Source organism: Plectropomus leopardus, chromosome 10, assembly GCF_008729295.1.
Source record: "Plectropomus leopardus isolate mb chromosome 10, YSFRI_Pleo_2.0, whole genome shotgun sequence".
NCBI lineage: Eukaryota > Metazoa > Chordata > Actinopteri > Perciformes > Serranidae > Plectropomus > Plectropomus leopardus.
This window is the reverse complement of record NC_056472.1, coordinates 7,795,796-7,816,207: the sequence shown is the minus strand read 5'-3', so window position 1 is coordinate 7,816,207 and position 20,412 is coordinate 7,795,796. Positions and strand designations below refer to the sequence as shown.

At 38.8% G+C, this 20,412-nt stretch overlaps 2 protein-coding genes across 2 annotated transcripts in view; both read right to left on the bottom strand.

The window, feature by feature from the left end:
• The window catches only part of hdac4 (histone deacetylase 4), a 157,275-nt gene extending 144,931 nt beyond the window's left edge, over nt 1-12,344 (bottom strand). The window contains exon 1 of the mRNA XM_042494096.1: nt 12,234-12,344. The gene's annotated coding sequence lies outside the window, so the exon portion shown is untranslated. The remainder of the gene's footprint in view (nt 1-12,233) is intronic.
• A 4,859-nt stretch (nt 12,345-17,203) lies between these two features.
• Nucleotides 17,204-18,913, bottom strand: LOC121948697 (tripartite motif-containing protein 16-like). Its single transcript, XM_042494098.1, has one exon. The coding sequence runs from the start codon at nt 18,905-18,907 to the stop codon at nt 17,225-17,227; it is 1,683 nt and encodes a 560-aa protein (XP_042350032.1). The 5' UTR covers nt 18,908-18,913; the 3' UTR covers nt 17,204-17,224.
• Between the last annotated feature and the right edge of the window lie 1,499 nt (nt 18,914-20,412).

Sequence of the window (20,412 nt, the reverse complement as noted above, 5' to 3'; positions counted from 1 at the left end):
CATCTGCTAACAGATACTTTTTAAATGTCTCATGATAAGCTGCACACACAACACATCACCAAAATTTCACACTTGAGCTGCCCATGATCCTGTCTTGCTGGCTGTCCCATTTCTACAGACATCGTTACTACCTCCAGTTCTGACCTATGGTGAGACAACTGTCCCACCATTCCACGACCGTACCTAAAATAACGGCAAGGCGGCAAAATAGCGTGATATTGAAGAGGCAGTGTGGGGCTTTGTGACACTGTGCCTTCTCTATTACTTCAGAATTTGTGTGCAGCACTTCATCTTTCAGGCCAAGGCGAATATGATCAGAGAGGAGGTTTAGATGTCTGTGTGAAAGTCTGACAGAGGTGCATGTATGTGGACAAGACTTTGATACTTTGATCGCCATGAGGGATTCTCAAAGTGGATGATTTGCAGAGGCATGAGGTGCTGACTGCAGGGCAGCAGTGCTATTCTCAGATCTAGCCACCTATTTTTGTCAAAGGAGCTGTGTGTCACAAGAATTCAGACTGTGCTTTTACAGCTTGTCATACTATGTCAGAAATGACCTAAGGCATTTAGTCATCTCACTTTCACTGTTTGACAAACAAATACACTAAAAAAAAGGTGCAAGCACAACTCCTTCACTATGCAGCTTGTGGCACTGGTCAGCTGTGTGGTTTTTAATGTCCTTTCCATATGATTTTTCTGCTATTTTAATGGTTCTTCAGGGATCCTATAAAAACAAATCTTTGTACAACACTGCAGGTAATTTTACTGCAGTGTAGAACCATAAAATACACCACCTGCATCTCTTCATGCATCTCATTTCCATCGACTTGACACTTGAGATTGGATGAGATTTATTGTTCTCGGGCAGCAAAGTTTGAACCTGGAAACGTTTCATGGCGCTTGACAGGAAAACAGCTCTCAGGACCCCTTAATGGACTTCATTTCCCAAGCACTCTGAGCGCTGCCGGGAGTAATCACGATGGCATAAAAATAACATGTGGTTGGGTAGCGAGCAGTAAACAACAATTAAGAGACCCCTTGCGTAGCTCATGAAATGAATCATTGAAAATGCACTTGTGCCATGAAGACAGCTTCAGCCTCTCAGCCTCTAATTGACTATGAATAATTCAGCTGGCGAGTGGGATTAGCAGCACCGCCAGTATGATATTGATTGACATGTTCCTGATTTTTCTTTGTTGTCGGCAAAAATAGTTGAGTTGTAGAGTCTTTACTGTAAGACATATCAGCACAGAAAAAAAAAACTTGAAACTAGAGGAAAAGGAAAATCATGCATCTTACTGCAGACAGCCCAGGGACAGAATATCAAACAGTATGTCCAAACTGTCACTGGTTCAGTTGAGGGCATGACTGCGTGACCCACCCTGCTTGGATTAAAGTCAGTGCGACATAGGTGGCATGTGAGTCACTAAAATTACCACCTTGTAGCTGTATGCCTTTGCACACCAGGCAAGTTGCAGTACAATTTACAATCATGTCTATGAAAACTTGGATGCTTTACACACATCTTACCCTCAGCAGCATGGAAGATCTCCACAATAAGCAGCTTCAAGGTGTGAAGTTGTGTCGTATAAGCAAATGAGTTCTTGAGTTATGGCCAAAAACATGTTTTGTGAGGTCACAGTGACCTTAACCTTTTACCACCACATTCTAATGGATTCATTCTTGAGTCCAAGTGAAGGTTTGTGCCAGATTTTAGGAAATTCCCTCAATGTGTTCTCCAGATATCACTGAGAATAAGACAGACACAAGGTCACGGTCACATTCAAAATTGAATTCACCGTCAAAATTGAATTAGTTTATAATAGAAGTCAATATGAATTTTTGCATCAAATTTGAAAAAAAAAAATCCCTGAAGGTGTTCATGAGATATCACGTTCACAAGACTGAAACAAACAAGAGCACAGTGACCTTGACCTTTGACCTATGACAACCAAAATCTAGTCTGTTTGTCCTTGACTGCAAGTGGACGATTTATGCCAAATTTAAAGTGATTCCCTCAGTGCATTCTTTAGATATTGCTTTCACAAGAATGGGACAGACAAACTACCAGAAAACATAATTCCTCCAGTTTCTGCTATCACCGGCACGGAGTTATAAAAGTGCGTGAGAAGGAGAAACACGGCAAGGGGAGTTAGTGAGCACACGTTTGAGAAGAGTTAGTGACAACCTATCCAACATGAAAGGACCAGCATTAAATACTGTCATGTTTGCGAGTGAACAAGGCCAGCTCCGACTGCAGGACATCACATCAATCAGCTGTTGGTTGAATGGGGACAAGACGAGGACATCAAGTGGCACAAGGGGGATTGTTTTTCTTGATATGGAGCTTGCACATCCTGAGCAGAGTTTAAGTATGACTTAACACAGCAGCATCTCAAGCTCCCTCTCTCTGTTGTCACAGCCAAGACACCAGCCATGAACTCCACTGCTGTGCTGTATTGTCATGTAAATAAACTTTTATTGGTAAGCTGACTGACAGAATTGAATATTTCATAGTGGAGAGCAAACGAATTAAGTAATTACCATGGTGATGAGAGGGCTGGCACCTAAATCGTGTGACTATGCTTGAGACCTGTCACTTGATTTGTGCACAAATGCTAATGAAGTCAAAGTCATCTCAAACAAAATTCTTCCAAATGGAGTTGCTTTAAAATAGACCAACAATTGCAGGGCTCTGCTGAATGCTTGTTTAAGCTGAGTGGAGGTAGGATGGTAACAATAGGTTATTTTTGAATAATATTTTCACCATTTTCACTGGCTGGTTTTGTTTTTTTCTGTTTTGCAGAAATACGCAGTGGAGAATGTGTATTGTACACTAACAACATGCCTGTAAATCCATTTTCTCTGCATCATCCACAGAAAATAGTGGAGGCTCACAAGCAGAAATGTATTACATTTAATATTTTTTGCAAAATCAGATAAAAAAAAAAACATTCTTAAATGAATAAATCAACACAACTTTGACTAATATTCCTTTAAGGGAACAAAGTCAAATCAAAACATGATTTATGAAAAAAGAAAATACAGTGTGTGTGGCAGTAGCTGGAGGGGTGCTATCAGCAAACTTCACCCTTTTTTTTCCCTTTGTGTGATTGCTTCCCTCTTGTCAATCATTCGGTGTCCCCCCTCTAAATTCAGATGGGTTTTTGGGTCCATAAATGCAGCACAGGCAAAACTCTTCATGACTTCTTTTTTTTCCTCAGCAGAATGTGCCTGAGATTCTGCTGCTCCGTCTGTGTTCAGAGTACGCTCTGCGCCCCGAAATTGTGGTGCAATGTACAATAGAATTCCAATAGTGCTCCAATATAACAATCAAGCACCCAAAATATCAAATCAATACATGGTGGCAGGTGTTTTAATCATTGCCAGCCACCACAAATGAATGAATGTATGGGAAGCCATAGTCTTGAGAAATCTACAAGCAGCACTACCCAAGACAAATTTATTTTTCCTAAGAGAGTGAAGGCATGATCAATCTCTCTCTGATTGTCTTACCCATACATTCTTACTCTAACCATGGCCCATTTCTCTTGCCTAAACCTAACCAACCCGTACAACAAAGGCAACGAGTTCTGGCCAATAAGAGGCAGAGTAGCGCATGTCATGCTATCGGCGTTCTAGGAAAAGAAAATTTGCATACCGCAGGCCAAGCAATCGACCCGTTCTGAATGGGCTCTGCAAGTCATGTAGTTTTAAAAAAAAACACCACCACATTGATTGATAGTCCCCACACACAAAAAATACTATTTAGGAAAATATAGAAAGATGAATATATCTGTTTTTTGTAAATGAACCCTTCAGGGTCTTGATTTTGCAAGGCTTCATCACTTCTGTCATGTGCTTCCTCGAGTGGACTACAGTTGGATTGTAGCTAACCTCAGCTTGAAAACTTTCCCATAACATTCAACAGCTTCTTATTGCATATCTTATCATCTCAACCTATAAAGTTAATATCATCTGTAAAAGTAAAGCAAGTAGAAAGGAACAGAAATGTATTAAATGCCAATTGAAGTTCACAGAGGTCTGCATCAACTCTTAAGGGATGTTGGGGAAAAATGCTAGAGTGTGCCATGTTTCCTCTGAATGTGCGTGAGTGTTCCTGTGAAACCTTTAAACAAATGCTGGGTTGGAGATTGAAATTGCTGGCATCAGAAATGATGACACACTGTGATGAAACACTTGGATCAGCCCTCTCCTATTGTTATATATAAATGTGAGCTGTGGACTCTTAACCTTCAAACATCTCATTTGTATTCATAGTGAACAGACGTTTTTATATGGCATGAAATTAGACACATTTGTGTATTTGACTTCTCATTTTCATCCTTGGTAGTGTTCACTACTTTTCTAAATTTAAGCAGTCTTGTAGTTTGACCTACTGTCAGCTACTTTACAGCAGTAAAAAGGACGTACGGGTAATGCGCACGCGCGCGCACACACACACACACACACACACACAAGTCTATTGATATTAATGGCCAATCAAACACCCATGTGTTGTTACTCTGGCAACCAAAGGCCAACTATTCTGAGTCAAATAAAAAGCAGGAAGTAGCATCTTTCCATACAGTGTGCCAAGTACTGTGAGTGACAAAAGCCCACTCAACTTCCCTTTCTTTATTACTAACATTCTTTCAATGTCACTCTCACCGTTTAACCCATGTACTGCACTTTCTATCAACATCACCACTCTGCCTGATTAATTATCAACCTCAACCTTTAGTACTCTTCCATCCCACGCTGAGAGTGATTTTTTTTTTTTTTAAACCTTTAATGAGAGCTTTTGCAGCTCACTTTGTTTGGATGAAACAGAATTTGTACACCTATAGTGTAATGTAATGTGTGAAATTACTTTCACATGATCAGATATCTAGTAAATCCATTTTTCACTAAGGGAGGACTGACGCCCGACCCAGAGGAGCTCTAAAGCTTTACACTTAGCTGCTCAAGAAAAAAACAGCCAAATTCTTTGAACTTTGACCTGAGACTTTTAGCTCCTCTAATTTGGTCTCACTGCCTGACTGGGTGATGATAACAGTGCTGGACTTTTGCTGCATATAAGGTCCTTTAGAATAGGGCCTTACTTTACTTTACCTTACTTTAAGAAACTCTTGCTTTGTGGCTTTGCATCTATTTTTGTCTACAGTGTCTACGGGAATCAAGAAGCAATAAAATGCAGCAAACAGAGGAGTTAAAATGTGCCGCATTACAGTCATTTGACCAGATGAATTAGAGAAGAGCAACTGCATTGTCAAGTCCTGCTGGTCATTTTCTTGTTAGAGAAATGTATTAATGGCTATTTGACAAACAACTTTATCTTTAAAGCTGCTCTGTGATCAGTAAGTACATTTAAATGCACAGTCAAGTTTCTGTTATAGCTCAATTAGGCCATTTAACAGAACTACTGTCCTTGTCCCACTATACAAGCACCGGGGGAGAATAGATTTATTGATGAGAGTATGTCTGACTCTACCACAGTAGGTTATGACATACCCCCTTTTAGCTAGATGGAATTGGACCTTCTTTCGCTTGACCCTCTACATCAGATACCAAATAAGTTAGCAACTGGCAAGTGGGTTGCATGTCGAATGGTGGGGGGTTGGGTGGTGGGACAGTTTGCACAGTCCTGCTGGTTGAGTGTGCCTGTGCACCACAGGATCCTGTCACCAAGCTCCTTCCCAACACTACAGTGCCATTAATAGACTCAATTAGTAACCATTAGCGTGACATCCACAACATGTCCACAAACAAGAATGCCTTTTCCAACTGCCAACCCCTCCAACACTTGCTAACTGAGTTTGGGGAGCTAGGATGGGTTCAAAGTCAGGACAAGGTCCCAGCAGAGCACAAAGGAGCTAAAACGGGTTTATTATTGGACTTGCGAGGCACAACAGGGTATGGGGGCTGAATCTGGGAGAATGATTCGCAGCCATGAGCTCATTGGGTGACCACAAGGATTCATCAAGCCACAAATCACATCAGTCGAGGCTGAGAGCTTCTGTATAGTTGCCCATTAAAAGCTTGGTGTCCCTTTTACTGCTTTGAATCTTTCTCTTGTCTACTTTTACTGCTTCTCTGGCCCTCTGGCCAATATCTGACTTCCTGTCTTTTATTAAGTTGTGCAACAGTAAGCCTAATGAGAAAAGGTGAATTAACTGTGTACTGCTCTATTTCAGTGACCTTGGTTTTTTGTTTGCCAAATCCAAAAATGACAAAAATAAAACTCAAACTGGAAACAACCCGTATTAACATATTTGGTTGGTTTAGATGAGTGGCAGTAAAAGGCTGAGGTGAACAACAGTTTTATTCAAACTGTATCTCAAAAATCACGTGCATTGGAGAGACAGAGTAACGAATGAACAGCGGCTGAGAACAAAGATACAATAATATCCTAAATGTCAGTTGGGGTGAAGGGACGACCCTGCCAAGCAGTACACAAATTCCTGCTGGGTGAATGTGTCTTGTGCAGGGTCATGTCACCTTACTTGCCCCCCCGAGCACAACAGGGGCATTAATGGACCCCATTAGTATCTGTTAGCGTGACAACGTCCACAAACTGTCCACAAACAAGCAAGCTTTCCCAGAGCACAGCTTGTGCTAAATGATGGGAGGAAGTTGGAAAGTCAGGTCTGGGCCATGACAAAACACAATGGAACTGAGCTAAATGAGCTTATTAATGAGATTACAAAAGGGAAATTTAGGGGAAAGTAAAGAACAAGAATTAAGTGCTCTAAAACACTGGTGTGATGGGAAAGTTGGACCATCAGTCTAATGGGCTGGATTAGATTCAGAGAGCATCATTTTATAAAATTAAAGAAAAAAGTTCTAGAATGTGAAAGCCAATCTTTATTAGGGCTGCATTTTTTGTGCCCTCAAACAAATTTGACAGAAAGGAGTGTTTAGAAGTGGGAGTGGGACACAAGCATTTCTAAGGGACTATTTTTCAGGGCTACAGCTGAAAACAGTTTAACTTTTGGAATGCAGAAGCATGCGTGTCATGTGACAAGGAACAGCTATCAAATCATCATCACTTTTCTTATCAGTTTAATATCAAGAAGTTGATCTTTTTAGTAGGGCCATTTTAGTACGGACATTTTGGTCCCCACATTTTGCCCCAGAGTGAGTGCTCTTGACTTTCATGCTAAATTTTGTAGCCGTGGACATGCAGGCAGTGGCACAGAGGGAGAGAGAGAGACTGCACCGTGAAGTGAAGAAGATTTGAATTTACAGCTCACATCAACTTAATAGGATATAGTCTCTGGTTTTGTTGATCTACTGCTGGCTAAAAATGTTGTTGTGCATTTGCCATCCATCGTTAGAGTTGTTAGTTTGTTTACTAATGGATGCTGCTGTCACAATGAATGTGGCATGGAGCACATTCATACAATTCAGACTTTAAAACTTTGTATGGGAAACAAAACAAATTGTTGAATATTCCTGTTGAATAGCCAAATCCAATTTGACTGGCATATATTCTAAGTCAGGTACAGCCCTACATTTTAGTGCAGGGCTACCCAGAGCTTTACATCCGTCCCACTGACAATATTTTAGACTTAATACCTTCTGAATTTTACTTTTCATTAGATAAAAAGGATGGAGAAGATAGGCAACAGCTAAAGTACCATCCTGCTAGCCATTGTACAGGTGTTGGCTAACAAACTGGACGACCACTGTGTGTGTATCAGTTTCTATTAGATATCAGGAATTGTAACATGGCAAGAGGCATGTGCTTTATGCTGACTAAGGATTTAATATGACAGGGAGAATGTGAGGTGCTGTCCTATTCCTGCTGTGGATCATTGCTACATGTCGTTCAGAGACGGCTGCAGTGAGGAGTCGCTGCACGCATTCAGGACGAGCACCCGAGAAGCCATCAAGATATGTAAACTGGGATGTTAACTCCCTGCGACACGAGAGATGTAGCCAATCAAAGTCTGGAACACGTTCCAGGACGCCACTGTCAACATCACCTGTGAAATCAATAAATTCAATGAGTCTGTGGAGGATTTAAGAAATTGTACCCAAAGCTCCAGTTAAATCATTCTACAATCAGAAATCATTGATTAGCAGAACCATAATGAAACACCGACAATTATAAAGCAGCAGCCAACAAAGGACAAAGACGCGGGAAAAGACTAAATTACAGTGCACAAGTTAAACGAGCTCATTTGATCACATCTCACAGGACTTGTGCTTTGTACAGTTCAATGCGACAAAGAAAAGATTGATTGATGAGCGACCACCAGATTTGTGTTAAGATGGCTGTGATTCCATGCTGATTATGGTTGCTTCGTAACTTAAGCCACAACCTGCCTCAACACCTAATTTATTAAGCTTTTCATAAAGACCACCAGGATATTGAAGCTTTCTCTTTTGCTGACATTAGTTTGGATCTATCTTTTGTATATTTAACCCTCTTGAGTCGGAGACTTGAATTATGGCCTAAAAACGTTTCCTCAATGATGAAAAACGACAGCGACGCTCAGTTTGAATTCAGTCTGTTGAAACTGATTCCAGTATTGTGGTGTGAGGCGCAATCCATGAAACCGCAACATCAGCAGTTCAATTATAGCTGGGAGCTTTGTTTCAAACACACTTCCTGTTTGTCTTCTACAACACTCAAGTCTCAGTTTTAGTCTAGTCTATCTGAAGTTTCCAATGGTATTAAATAGTTACAGATTTTACCCAAAAAAACAGCTTTAAGTGTTCAATATATCTCTGTACCAGGAGAGATGGATAATTGAGAAATAAGGGCAAAACAAACACTTTAATGCCACAAAACAATGAAGGGGAACTATTTAAACTCCATTGACTGAAATAAATGTTATTATTTCTCATATTCCCACAATCATTTAATACCTGGCTGTGTGAAACTGGCACATTTAGACATTATAGGGATCTGTCTACTCTCTTTAATTATGTTTGTGCATCAATACCCTAAAAGATATAATTTTAAAGTGTTTAGTCCCATAAATATGCACATGTACACAAACTTTAAAATGGGACTTCAATTTCCTGCAGGTGTTTAAGTCACAGAGAGGTTTTCTGGCAAGAAGAAACTCATTGAAATGCATTAACACTCATTAAAAATCTCTCAATGCCTAAATCCATTTGGTTTTTTTAACTGTGTAATTTTCACACAAATATAGTGTGTGTAGTTTGTGTTGGTGAGATGTCTCCAGCTGTTTAAAATATAAAATTTAAATGCCAGGTGTTACAGTCTGTTCCTCAAAATCAAAGTGGAAAAGCTGCTTACTAGGCTCAATTATGCACAAATATTTAACAATCACACAAAGAGAAATCAGTCGAGGCTGAGGTATTTTTCTCTCTACCATCAATTTCCTATAAAGACCAGAACAATGACACCTTACACATTCCATAAATAGCAAGTCAAAGTGATTTGCAACATATTGATAACAAAACAACTCCTGGAATGAACATCACACAAGCTGCCTGTGAACACTTCCTCTTTGCGTAGGCGAACAGCAGGACTCAGAGAAAGTTTCAGTCACACCACTTATTCAAGACACAGTATTTCATGCTGCTGTTGCATTGCGATAAAACAGCTTAATGTGACCAGATTCGGGACTTTTTAAAGCCATAGAAAGTCAGACAAGCCTACCAGAGAGACAAATACACACTGAATCCCTCCGTTTTTGCTCACTGTGACTCGGTACAACATCATCAGTTATATGGCTAAAATACAGTCATTTACACAAACTGCCAAACATGCAAAGAGAATAACAATGTCGACAAAGAAGATCCTGTTTTACTTAAACTCCAAGCAGGGCTCTGGTCTCAGCAGTGATCCTTAAAGAGGAGTACTCTGAGCCAATTTTTTTTTTTTTAGAGGGCTGTAGTGACCTTGTTCTTGTGGGGCCTGAAGTTTACGAGCGTGCACCAGCAGTCCTCCAGAGCTTGCAATGCTGAGGGAATAGTTTCCACAAATGAAGGCTTAAATGAGTCTTAGCAGTACAGAGGCACAGCCCTGCTGCTACACGATGAAGTTAGCTCCCAGTTTGCAGCAGTTAAGGGGAAATGTAAGAGAAGCTTCTATGGCAATATTGCGCCCACTTTTTTCACCGCTTTGTGAAAGGATGTTAAATCCTTGCCTAATCATAAAGCCACTTTCAGATGTATAAAACCTTTATTTTATTAATAAACACTACATTCAGAGTGTTTTCTTTGTCCAGACAGCAACTATCAAAAAAATCCACACCAAAAAAACTACATTTCCAAAAACAGGACTTGATAAACAAGTTTTAGATTACTGAAATCTTAATTCTATTCTTGAAAACCCCAAAAGGGGAGTTTCAATGTATGTTTTTTTTTTTGTTTTGTTTTGTTTTGTTTTGTTTTGTTTTTTTCAAATCTAAACCACAGCAGGTCAAGATCAAAACTTTATTACTTTAACTTGTCACATCTAATAAAATATTGTAAAGATTTAACTTATTTGACATGGTGTTTTTTAAGAATTACTGTAATTTGTTTGCAGATTTGATAAGGGATTTTTTGTTTATTTTGTTTTCACAAGACCAAGCATTTGGGGTTTTTTTCTAATGGAAAAAATGCAGTGAAATCACTGTTTCATAATTGTAATCATAATCACAATCATAATCATAAATACACCGAACAAATTGTCATTATTATGGGGGATGTGGGGATAGTGTTTTGGTATACAGCTATTAGGTATCTATTTTTTAATATGAATTAAAATCTTGCAAATACGCATTTTTCCTTTTGGTATCCTACAGTTTTGGTTTGCTTTTTCATTACAACAGATACATTTTGCTAAGATAAAAATTTGTGAGATGAACGGACTGACAACTTCTCATTTTGCTAAAATTAAAACAAGTGATATGAACAGACTGAAAACCTCTCATTAGATAAAACACATGTTGACTAAGTTTTTCCATACTTAAAAGTTGAAAAAAGGTAATAAATTGTGATATATCTTAATATAAGTTATCACAAATCTCAACATATCTTAAAATATGTATAATCCCAATAAGATTGTATCGTAACCTAAGTATCACGATAACATCATATTGGGGTTCTAATATTACGATATATGCATGCAGTTCAGTGTATGGTTTGTCAAAATGGTGTTGCCAAACCTCAGCAGAACCTGTTGCTTGACTGCTGTGGATAGGTACAATCAATGCCCAACACTGTATAGTCTCTTTCTTTAGTACTTTCAAATGTATTAAATACTTTCATGAATTTAAGAGTTGCAGCTGGGACGTTTTAGAAACTAATAACTAAAAGAAAAAATGACAATCAGTGGCTCACTACTGTCATTTAAGTCTGCCTTAACTTTTCCCCAGAACTGCCAAAGCGGAAGCAGCGAACTGGAAACTAACTTCAGCGTCGTCCTGCTGCTGCTCTCTTGTGTTTACACTTCACGAAGACACAAGTTTACACCCAAAGCTGCGGCTGCGGCGGTCCAACCTCAGCACAAACCTCCATCATACACACACTGTTTTATCCTCACACACACGTACAGTAAAGCACTGGCGGTGTAATTTGACGAAATGTGTGTAAAGGACACTTTGCGACAAGGAGACAACGTTTAACTGTGTTAGTGGGCTACAGTCCTGTTAACGCGTGACGTGCCTTACTAGTAAACATACAACTGTAACCAGGTGACAAAATCCCCCACTACACCTGGGAGCTTTTTACATTCACCTCACTAAAGCATGCAGGGAAAACAATATGACAATGTATGACGCTGTGCTGCAAGGTAGCTCAAAAAAAGGAGAGTAAAAGTTTAAAAACTTTTCCCACGAGCCGTCCGCTGTCCACAAAAGTCACTTTTCCGACGTGACTGTTACTTCAGACGAGTTTGAAACAATAGAGCGAACAGTGACATTAAAAGTCCTGCTTAAATCGAGCAGCTAAGGTGGCGGAGTCACAGTATTGCACAACACGTAAAGTCGACAGTTTTTTAGGTTCACTCCAAATCTTAACACTTGAACAACAATGCCCGTGTTACGCAACACTTTCACTTTCCTTCCGCTAACTATAAAATACGAGGGAAAACTGAAAAAAGTAAACAAAATAACAGAAACTCGGCGTGACTCCGAGGAGGAAAAAGCGCATACTTTTAACAGGATAAGCATACTTTTGTGTCAAGCTTCTCCGCTTTCAAGCTAAAGGGAAAACTGTGGAATTGTTCATTTTTTTAAACATGACAGAAAAAGAAACTGTACCTGAATTGAGCACCTTTACGCTCGAGTGGCTAGTTTAGTCTCAGTCTCCGGGAGCATCCACAGAGCAGGGTTTTAGGACCCGTCGGTACTGTAAAAATCATTGAGCCAGCAGCTCCGCCATACTGAATTAATCACGTGCCTGACAGCCTCCTGTATTTCGGTGGGGGGCGGGATCTGCAGGACAGAGTGACTGACAGCTGAGAGCAAAGTGAAGTCAGTGTGAGTGGATACATGAATGAAGGCCGTCATTTCCATATGGGAAAATTCTTTATCAATAAGCACAAAGTTTTAGGTTGACAGCCCTCTTTCTATCCTTTCTTGACTGATTTCAGCTCAGTACTTTCCTCTCTTGCTCATATAAATAACAAGCAAAATATTTTTAGACTATTACAAGAAACGTATTTGGCGAAACCCCCTGACGTGATATGAATATTAATTATTTTTGTTTGTTTTGCTTTTGTTTCTGTCCGTGTCAATTCTTTATTCTACTTTCTTCTTTCTTTCTTCTTTCTTTATGTATTTTAAGATTTTAATTGTTTTTATGTATCAATATCATGACTATTTATTATTATTATTATTATTATTATTATTATTATTATTATTATTATTATTATTATTTATTATTATTATATTATTATGGTAAGTTGGAATGTCAATTATCTGTGCTCTCATGTATGTTTGTGTTCTTGTTTGCCAGACATATTTTGTACATATTTTTGTTAAATAAAGCTTGTAAACTGTCAGTGAAACCCAACAGTTTAAGCTGTTTATGAGCAGGGGTTACTGCTTTTCCAGGGCCATATTCAGCAAAAAAAATTGCCATCACCATCTTGTATGATTTTCATTATCACATCTTCCAGCTATCTTAATTCCATCAGGTTTAGCAGGAAGGCTCTTCTCCAGGAAGCAGATAGTTATTTTCTGAACCAGCAGTGACGCAAAATCACCCTCAGTCAACAACACAAAGAATAAAAGTCTCATTTTTCTCAACTGGAAAATCTACTGTTGGTTTATGTCTGTCCTCCTGAGTATTAAACTGACTGCTGGATAGGACAAGTTGACACATGTTCCCTGCAGTTGTGGAAAGTAATTCTTGAAAAGGTTGCCTGGAAATCACCAGGCGAGATAGAGGAAGGTGAGGCAGACTGAGGCAACACAATGAAGCAAGTGAAAATATCCACCCACAAGGAGTATACTGAACTTTTTAAAACTGTGATGAAAAAGCTCCATGAGGACAGTTTGTATCACGTTACTTGAGTGTTTCAGGCTGACAGACTACCCTGGTCTTTTTGGTCTCGCAAATCAGGTTTTATATCGGACTTTCATTTTATGGAATTCGTTTTACTATATATTCATTTAAGGGCGCTGAAACCATTTTTCAATCAGCTTCTTAAGTAATGAGGGTTACAGTGCAGATCCAGGGACATTGTTTTGCCAGAGTTAGTGCAATTTGAAATGTGTACCCTGAGAAAGTTCAGTTCAACTGGAAACACTTTAGTTATTGAAATTCTCAAATTAGCCTTACTGTAAAATTATGAAATGACAAGTTGAATTATTACAAAATTACCTCAACTTGTCTTCTGAAATTCAGTCAACTTAAAATTTCAGGGCAACCCAGACACTTACTTATTTAAGTTGAAACAAGTAGTTTCTTTTGACAGTGTTGTTTTGTTGTGTTACATATGTTTAGCTGTTTGCTATTAAGTCAAACTGGATACAAACAAAACTGAGTTGATTGTCTTAGATTTTATTTGGATAAAACTGTCAGCAATAGAGTCAGTGGTATCAATGGTATAAGTAGATTTAGAAAACTATTAAAATAAATGAGGGTAAAGGTCCAGAAAACTATAACCAACTATATTTATTATCATATTGTCTTAATTGTATTTCACAATTATATATTGGAAATTATGTAACAGAATTACTATCATTATTATTAAGTTAATCTTCCAAGTTATTTCCTTGTTTGTTTTTGTGTTTTGCTTTCTTTTTCTTTTTTTGTTTTTTGTATTAATTCTCAGGTAATTTTCTTGTACTTTTCACTTTTTTCTTGCTAACATAAGGGTAATTTCCTCTAAGGTTGCTCGCTGCCTTTTTCCCATGTTTTTTTGAAACACATCAAGCCACTTTGGACAGGTTTCAAAGGGTTAAACATGTCGACACATTCTAATTTATCCATTATTTATTGAATACATTTTTAAAAATAAATACAATTATTTATTGTTTACTCAATCATTTTGTTAAACAGTTTTTTAAAAAGTGGATATTACAACAAAATTATTTCTAACAGACAGTAACTCTGTCCCCGAAGAAAGCCCTTAATTATCAAGTTCCATCTTCCCCCAAACTTTTAATAAACAGCTGTCAGCGTAGGGGTAGTAACACATATCTCGCATCTTAAACAAGTAGCAAAGACATCACTGTCAGGCGCTGCCTTGAAAACACAAACGACACAATATCAGTGAAAACAAAAACAATGCTCCACCAGAAAACAGTTTTAATTAGGTGGATGAAATAGAAAACTGAGCTGTGACTCTCTTTTCTTCATCCCTTTGAAATACCATCTCATCTACTTATTATCCAGACACACTGTCTGGAGCTGATTACGGGGACTGGACAGGAGATAATAAAGACTTTTTTTTTCCTTTTCTTTTTTTTTCCCGATCAAAGCAGAACCTGAAAAGCCGTCCTCCACGTGAAAGATGTGTAGACTCGTGGGGAGTGAGAGCAAAAGATGGGTAGACACTTGCTCATACACACAGAGTGACAAAGGGATGTGATGAATTGCAATTATGTGGCAACTGTGTCCATAAATCACTGACATCCAGCCGTGTACATGTGCTCTTAGTCTTGATCCAAAGCATTGATGTAAGTACTGCACAACAGTGGACTATATTAATGCTAGGCTTGAAACGCCACCTGATGCTGCCATGAATTATGTAAACAACTGGCACAACAGCTTTAAGTGTAGGGGCTCATCTGAAAAGAAATGCAACATCTCAACCCAGCAGAGCCGCTCTTTAAAGAAAACACTGACAGCATAATAAGTATCCACTCAAACGGGCCTGTCCACGAGAGCAAGTAAAGAAAGCCGATTTGAGCAGAGATGGGACAACTCAACCCGGCCACACTCTCCTCTAAAGGGATACCACTGACAACATAATAAGTATTCTCTAAAACTCGTCTGTGGCAGTGTGAAATAGGATGCATCCAGAGTTTATCTGCTGTAATGGAAGCAGATATGGCTCACACATGATGCCATACCATGCAACATGATCTATCACCCGCACTCAGGGCAGATTTTATTAGGACCATTTCTTGTCCATCACCCCATTACTACTTGAGCACACTAATGCTATTATACAAGGATTTAAAATTAACAAATTTTACTGTGCAATAAAATTCTTGCTGTGCTTTTTTATTTTGCCGTCTGTGGAAAAGATATTTACAAAATTATAAGAAGCCCCTTTCATGGTTATATGGTACATGTCACCTCGCTGCTCTGTATAAAAAGTTTAAGCCCAGAGCAGGGATGCATTGCTACAATAAATGGATCCCTGTTTGTTTCAATAAAAATAATAATAATAATAATAGTAAGAATACAAGATTAGACAATCAAAAAACAGGTGCTGATAAACAAGATATGAAAGTCAAAGAAAAAAGTTCAGAGACCAGTAAAATAGTAAAAAACAATAAGACAACTGATATAAGATGATAAATACACAAATTTTAATGTATAGTTTCATGAGCAACATTTTTCATTCATTTTAATTCAAATTTTATTCAGTGACACAATCAGTGAGTTGAACAAGTTTATCAGTATTGTAAAGGAAAACACTAATGATGATAACTATACAGTGGCAACTTTATTTAAGTCTTCTCTCCTAGCTCAGACCAATGTCGGATGATGTATGGTTGCATTGTTGAGTTACAATTCTGAAAATAAAATAAAGTATGATCATTAAAAAAAAAAAACTATACAGTGGCAGAACCAAGGCAAAATGTACTGATTTCAAAAGATTTAGAGAACTTAATAACTACTACAACAGTATTATGAAATACAAATTAATGTCCATGCTTGTCATGTTGGTATCAATATTAAAACAAAAAAAACCACAACAAAATGCAATTTTCTCCTTTCTACTGTGCACATGCAGTACAGTGTAGGTTACGGTTATTTGCATTTAACACCACATAAATCTCATTCTAACAAAAACCCTACAATTACTTTGGTAAAGTTGATGTCGGTGGTGCCATAAAATTTGAAGTTGATTGAATTTGAGAAGACAGGTTGAGGTAATTTTGTAATGATTTATCTTGTAATTTAAAATTCAGTCAACTTAAAAAGTAATCAAGGCAGCCCAAACACTAACTAGGGTTTTTTGGGGGCGATATTTTGTTTTTTAATTTTTACAATGAGGCTAATTTGAACATTTACATAGTTAAACCATTTCCAGTTGAATTCCAACGACTTCAAACCCGCACTGTAACAAACTGATGTTAAAAATATGACCAAATTCTAACAGTAATACACTGCTTCTTTTTTTTTTTTTTTAAATCACAGTAAAACACTATAAATGTTTGCTTTAAGCTTGGGCATTTTCAACTTAGCTTTCAAATGTTTCAGGTTTTTTAATCTCACTTCCCATATTTAAATTGCTATCTCAAGGTATCCATTTGCCAGCCACTTTACTTTCTCCCATTTTAGATCCAGATTATCCTTAGTAATGGAGTAAAAGCGCTTATATGCATTTTTTTCCTTTAATGTTAAGTTTCCCTTTGAAATATATAGCTAAAACAATCCTCCTAAAACAATAATGTAGTGATTAATTAATGAAAAATGACATTACCAGTTTCTTTGAAAACAGAAAAAGCAAAAAAATGGAATTGCAAAACTCTTTAACAGAGAGAAAAGGAGAAAGAGAAGGCACCACAGTCCCATCCACACTGTTTGACTGACATGTGGGGGAAAAAAAATGAAGACATATGGTTTACTTAAGTTTACAAAACTCTGCTGTTGTCCCAACATCAAACAGGTCTCTAAGCCAAAGTCCAGCATAGAGAGGCTGAGTGAATGTGGTTTGGACTGTGTGGAGGAGAGTCATGGCTTTGGAGACGCTGTAGAAGGACAAAGTACCTGCACTGTAATCCAGGTACATTCCAACTCTGGAGGACTTAGGACCTGAGATTGGAGTCTTGATTTTGTTATGTCTGAATTCATAATGACGTTTTGAACAATATAATGCCCAAGACTCGTCACTGTATCCAAATCTACATCTGTCCCCTGCTCTGCAAAAAGTCTTGTATGTAACTGCTATAAAAACCCCCCACCCTCTCCACTCTACCTCCCAGTAACAACGTCCAGTCAGACTCTCTCTACTCAGGACCTGATAACAATCAGTGAATCTGTCTGGGTGACTAGGATACAACAGCTGTTGACTCATTAATGTCGCTCTCCTGTTTCCCTCAGACATGAGCACCTTTGTGTGTGCAGTGTTTGGATCCCATGTGATGTCTTGTGAATATTTCAAGAAATCGGCTCTGGTTTTAGGCGCTTCTTGTAAATTTGATGGTAAAACATTCACTTTTGTCACTGTCCCTGAGATGTTTGTGCATCTCTCACTCAGGATGTGCTGTACTTTATCTCTGATCTCTGACACAGCTGCTGTCACATCCTCAAAGTACCGCAGTGGACGGAGAGTGATGTTGGATTTGTCTATAGATCCCCTTAGTTGTGACAGTGAGGGGTAGTTGTGCAGGAGCTTATTGTTGTCTTGGGTGTGTGAGAGCTGCTCCAGCTCAGCGTCTTTCCTCTTCAGCTCAGTGATCTCCTGCTCCAGCTTCTTCTGAAGCTCTTTTACTCGGCTCACTTCAGTTTTCTGCTGGGATCTGAGCTGCTGCTTCACATCAGAGCGTCTTTTATCCATGAGACGGATCAGCTGAGTGAAGATCTTCTCACTGCCCTCCACTGCTTTATCAGCAGAGAGACTGATGGCCTCCACTTCCTGTTGGAGCACCTTCACATCTTTCTCTCTGTCCTGGATTGTCTGCTGGATGTATTGCCGACTCACCTCAAGCACTCTCCCCCTCTGCGTCATCTCTGCAGCAGCAGAGACTGTGTTGGGGCCCTTATGTTTGTAAAAAGAGCAGAGATAACAGATACACTGCCGATGATTATGGCAGTGCATCATCTCCAGGTCATAGTGACGAGAGCAGAAGTCATCCTGGAGCTTCTCGAAGGCATCCACCAGCTGGTGTTTCTTTAATGGAGCTCTATCATAGTGAGATTGTAGGTGTCTCTCACAGTAAGAGGCCAGACAGGTTAAGCATGACTTGACAGCTTTCAGTTTTCTTCCAGTACAGATATCACAGGCCACATCATCAGGTCCAGCATAGCAGTGATCAGCAGGAGCAGCTTGGAGTCCAGTCTTCTTTAGTTCCTCAACTAAAGCTGCTAACATGGTGTTTTTCTTTAGCACAAGCCTCTCTGTGAAGCTCTGCCTGCACTGAGGGCAGCTGTGGATTCTCTTCTGATCCTCTTCATCCCAAAAACTTTTAATACAACTCATGCAATAGCTGTGTCCACAAGGAGTAGTCACCGGATCCTTCAGTAGATCCAGACAGATCGAACAAGAGAAGGTTTCTCGGTCTAGCTGAACTCCTTTCTGCGCCATTTCACCTCTCAGTGGCAACAACTATCTGAGTTTCAATTCCTCTGAACAACAGAAACAGCCTGCAGAGATAAAACGAAACTTTGTTCCTTGTCCTGTTATTCATTTTCTAATCTGCACTGAATTGCTCTCATTGGTTACACCCATCATTACACTAGCAGATCTGTGAAGGGGAGGGAGTAAGGCAACATAAGAGCAGAGTGGAGTTTTCTAAACAGGAAGAGAAGGGAGGGCATATCAGACTTTGATTCGTTCTGGAAAGAGACAGTGTATTTAACCCTTGTGCAAATGTGGCTATAAAAATAGAACACAATATCTTGGCAGCACATTTACTCACCATTAACAGATAAGCAGTACAAAGTACAAGTCAGTACAAAGATAATGTATCCCTTTGAATACAGTTGTTGACCACTGTAATACTTTTGCCACTAGGTCTGTCTTGAAGACAAATTGATATAATGCAAAACAATTACCAGATTTGGGATAAAATAATGGTTTGTTTGTATTTGGCAACACAAAATAGTTTAGAAGTGATCCTGGTCTTTAAAAGAGCTGTATACACTTAGAGCAAATCTATGATTAAGAATCTGAGCCAGGATTGTCTGTAAATGGCCCTATATGAGGTGGCTGAGCAAATGGTGATAGCACAAACAGTGCTTACAATGACAACAGTGCTAACAGAGCTAACAGTGTTAACCAAGGGGAAAAGTGAAGGGTGAATGCTACGCCTCCATGACAACAACATTATCAGCAGCAACTGCCTGTACCCCCTTATGAGTGCAGTGAGGAGTGGTGGCGTCTACCACAACAACAGAGACGTTTGAATTACAACACATACAGAGGGAGCGTGACTACTTTTGTTGCTCAGGATGCCATTACTCCACTATATGTATACTATCTTTACACAGCAAATTGTTGTTTGCTGCTAGATTATTGCTCTGTATGTTCCATACAGAACCTTTACATTTAGTGGTAGGCAAGAGCTGATTCAATTGAGAGATAAGTGTATCTTAGCCATCTATCTGCCACTCTGTCAACACTGAAATATCTCAGTAACAATTTATTGTACTGCAATTAAATTTATTAAAGACACTTGTGGTCTCCAGATTTTGCATCCTCCTGACTTTAGCGAATCCCTGACTTTTGCACTAGCACCACCATGAAGTTGACGTTTATTTTTTTATTCAAATATTTTGACAACTATTGGATGGACTGCCATAAAATGTGGTATGGATAATTATGTTCCCCAGAGGATGAATTGTAATAAATCTGACCCCCTGACTTGCCACCATCTGCTCAAAATTTCAATATATCCAATAGTTTAGATTATAAATAAATACCTGCAAAGCTAAGGGTGCCCTATCAGCCTCTGTTCATTCAAAATGAACCTTTTTATAATGAACCAATTGCTTAGCCTTCAGAATTGCTGCTTGCAGCTTCCTTGAGAGCCCATTAACAAACGCCTTCACACGCCACACTACGCTTCATCGGGTCCTGAGAAATACATC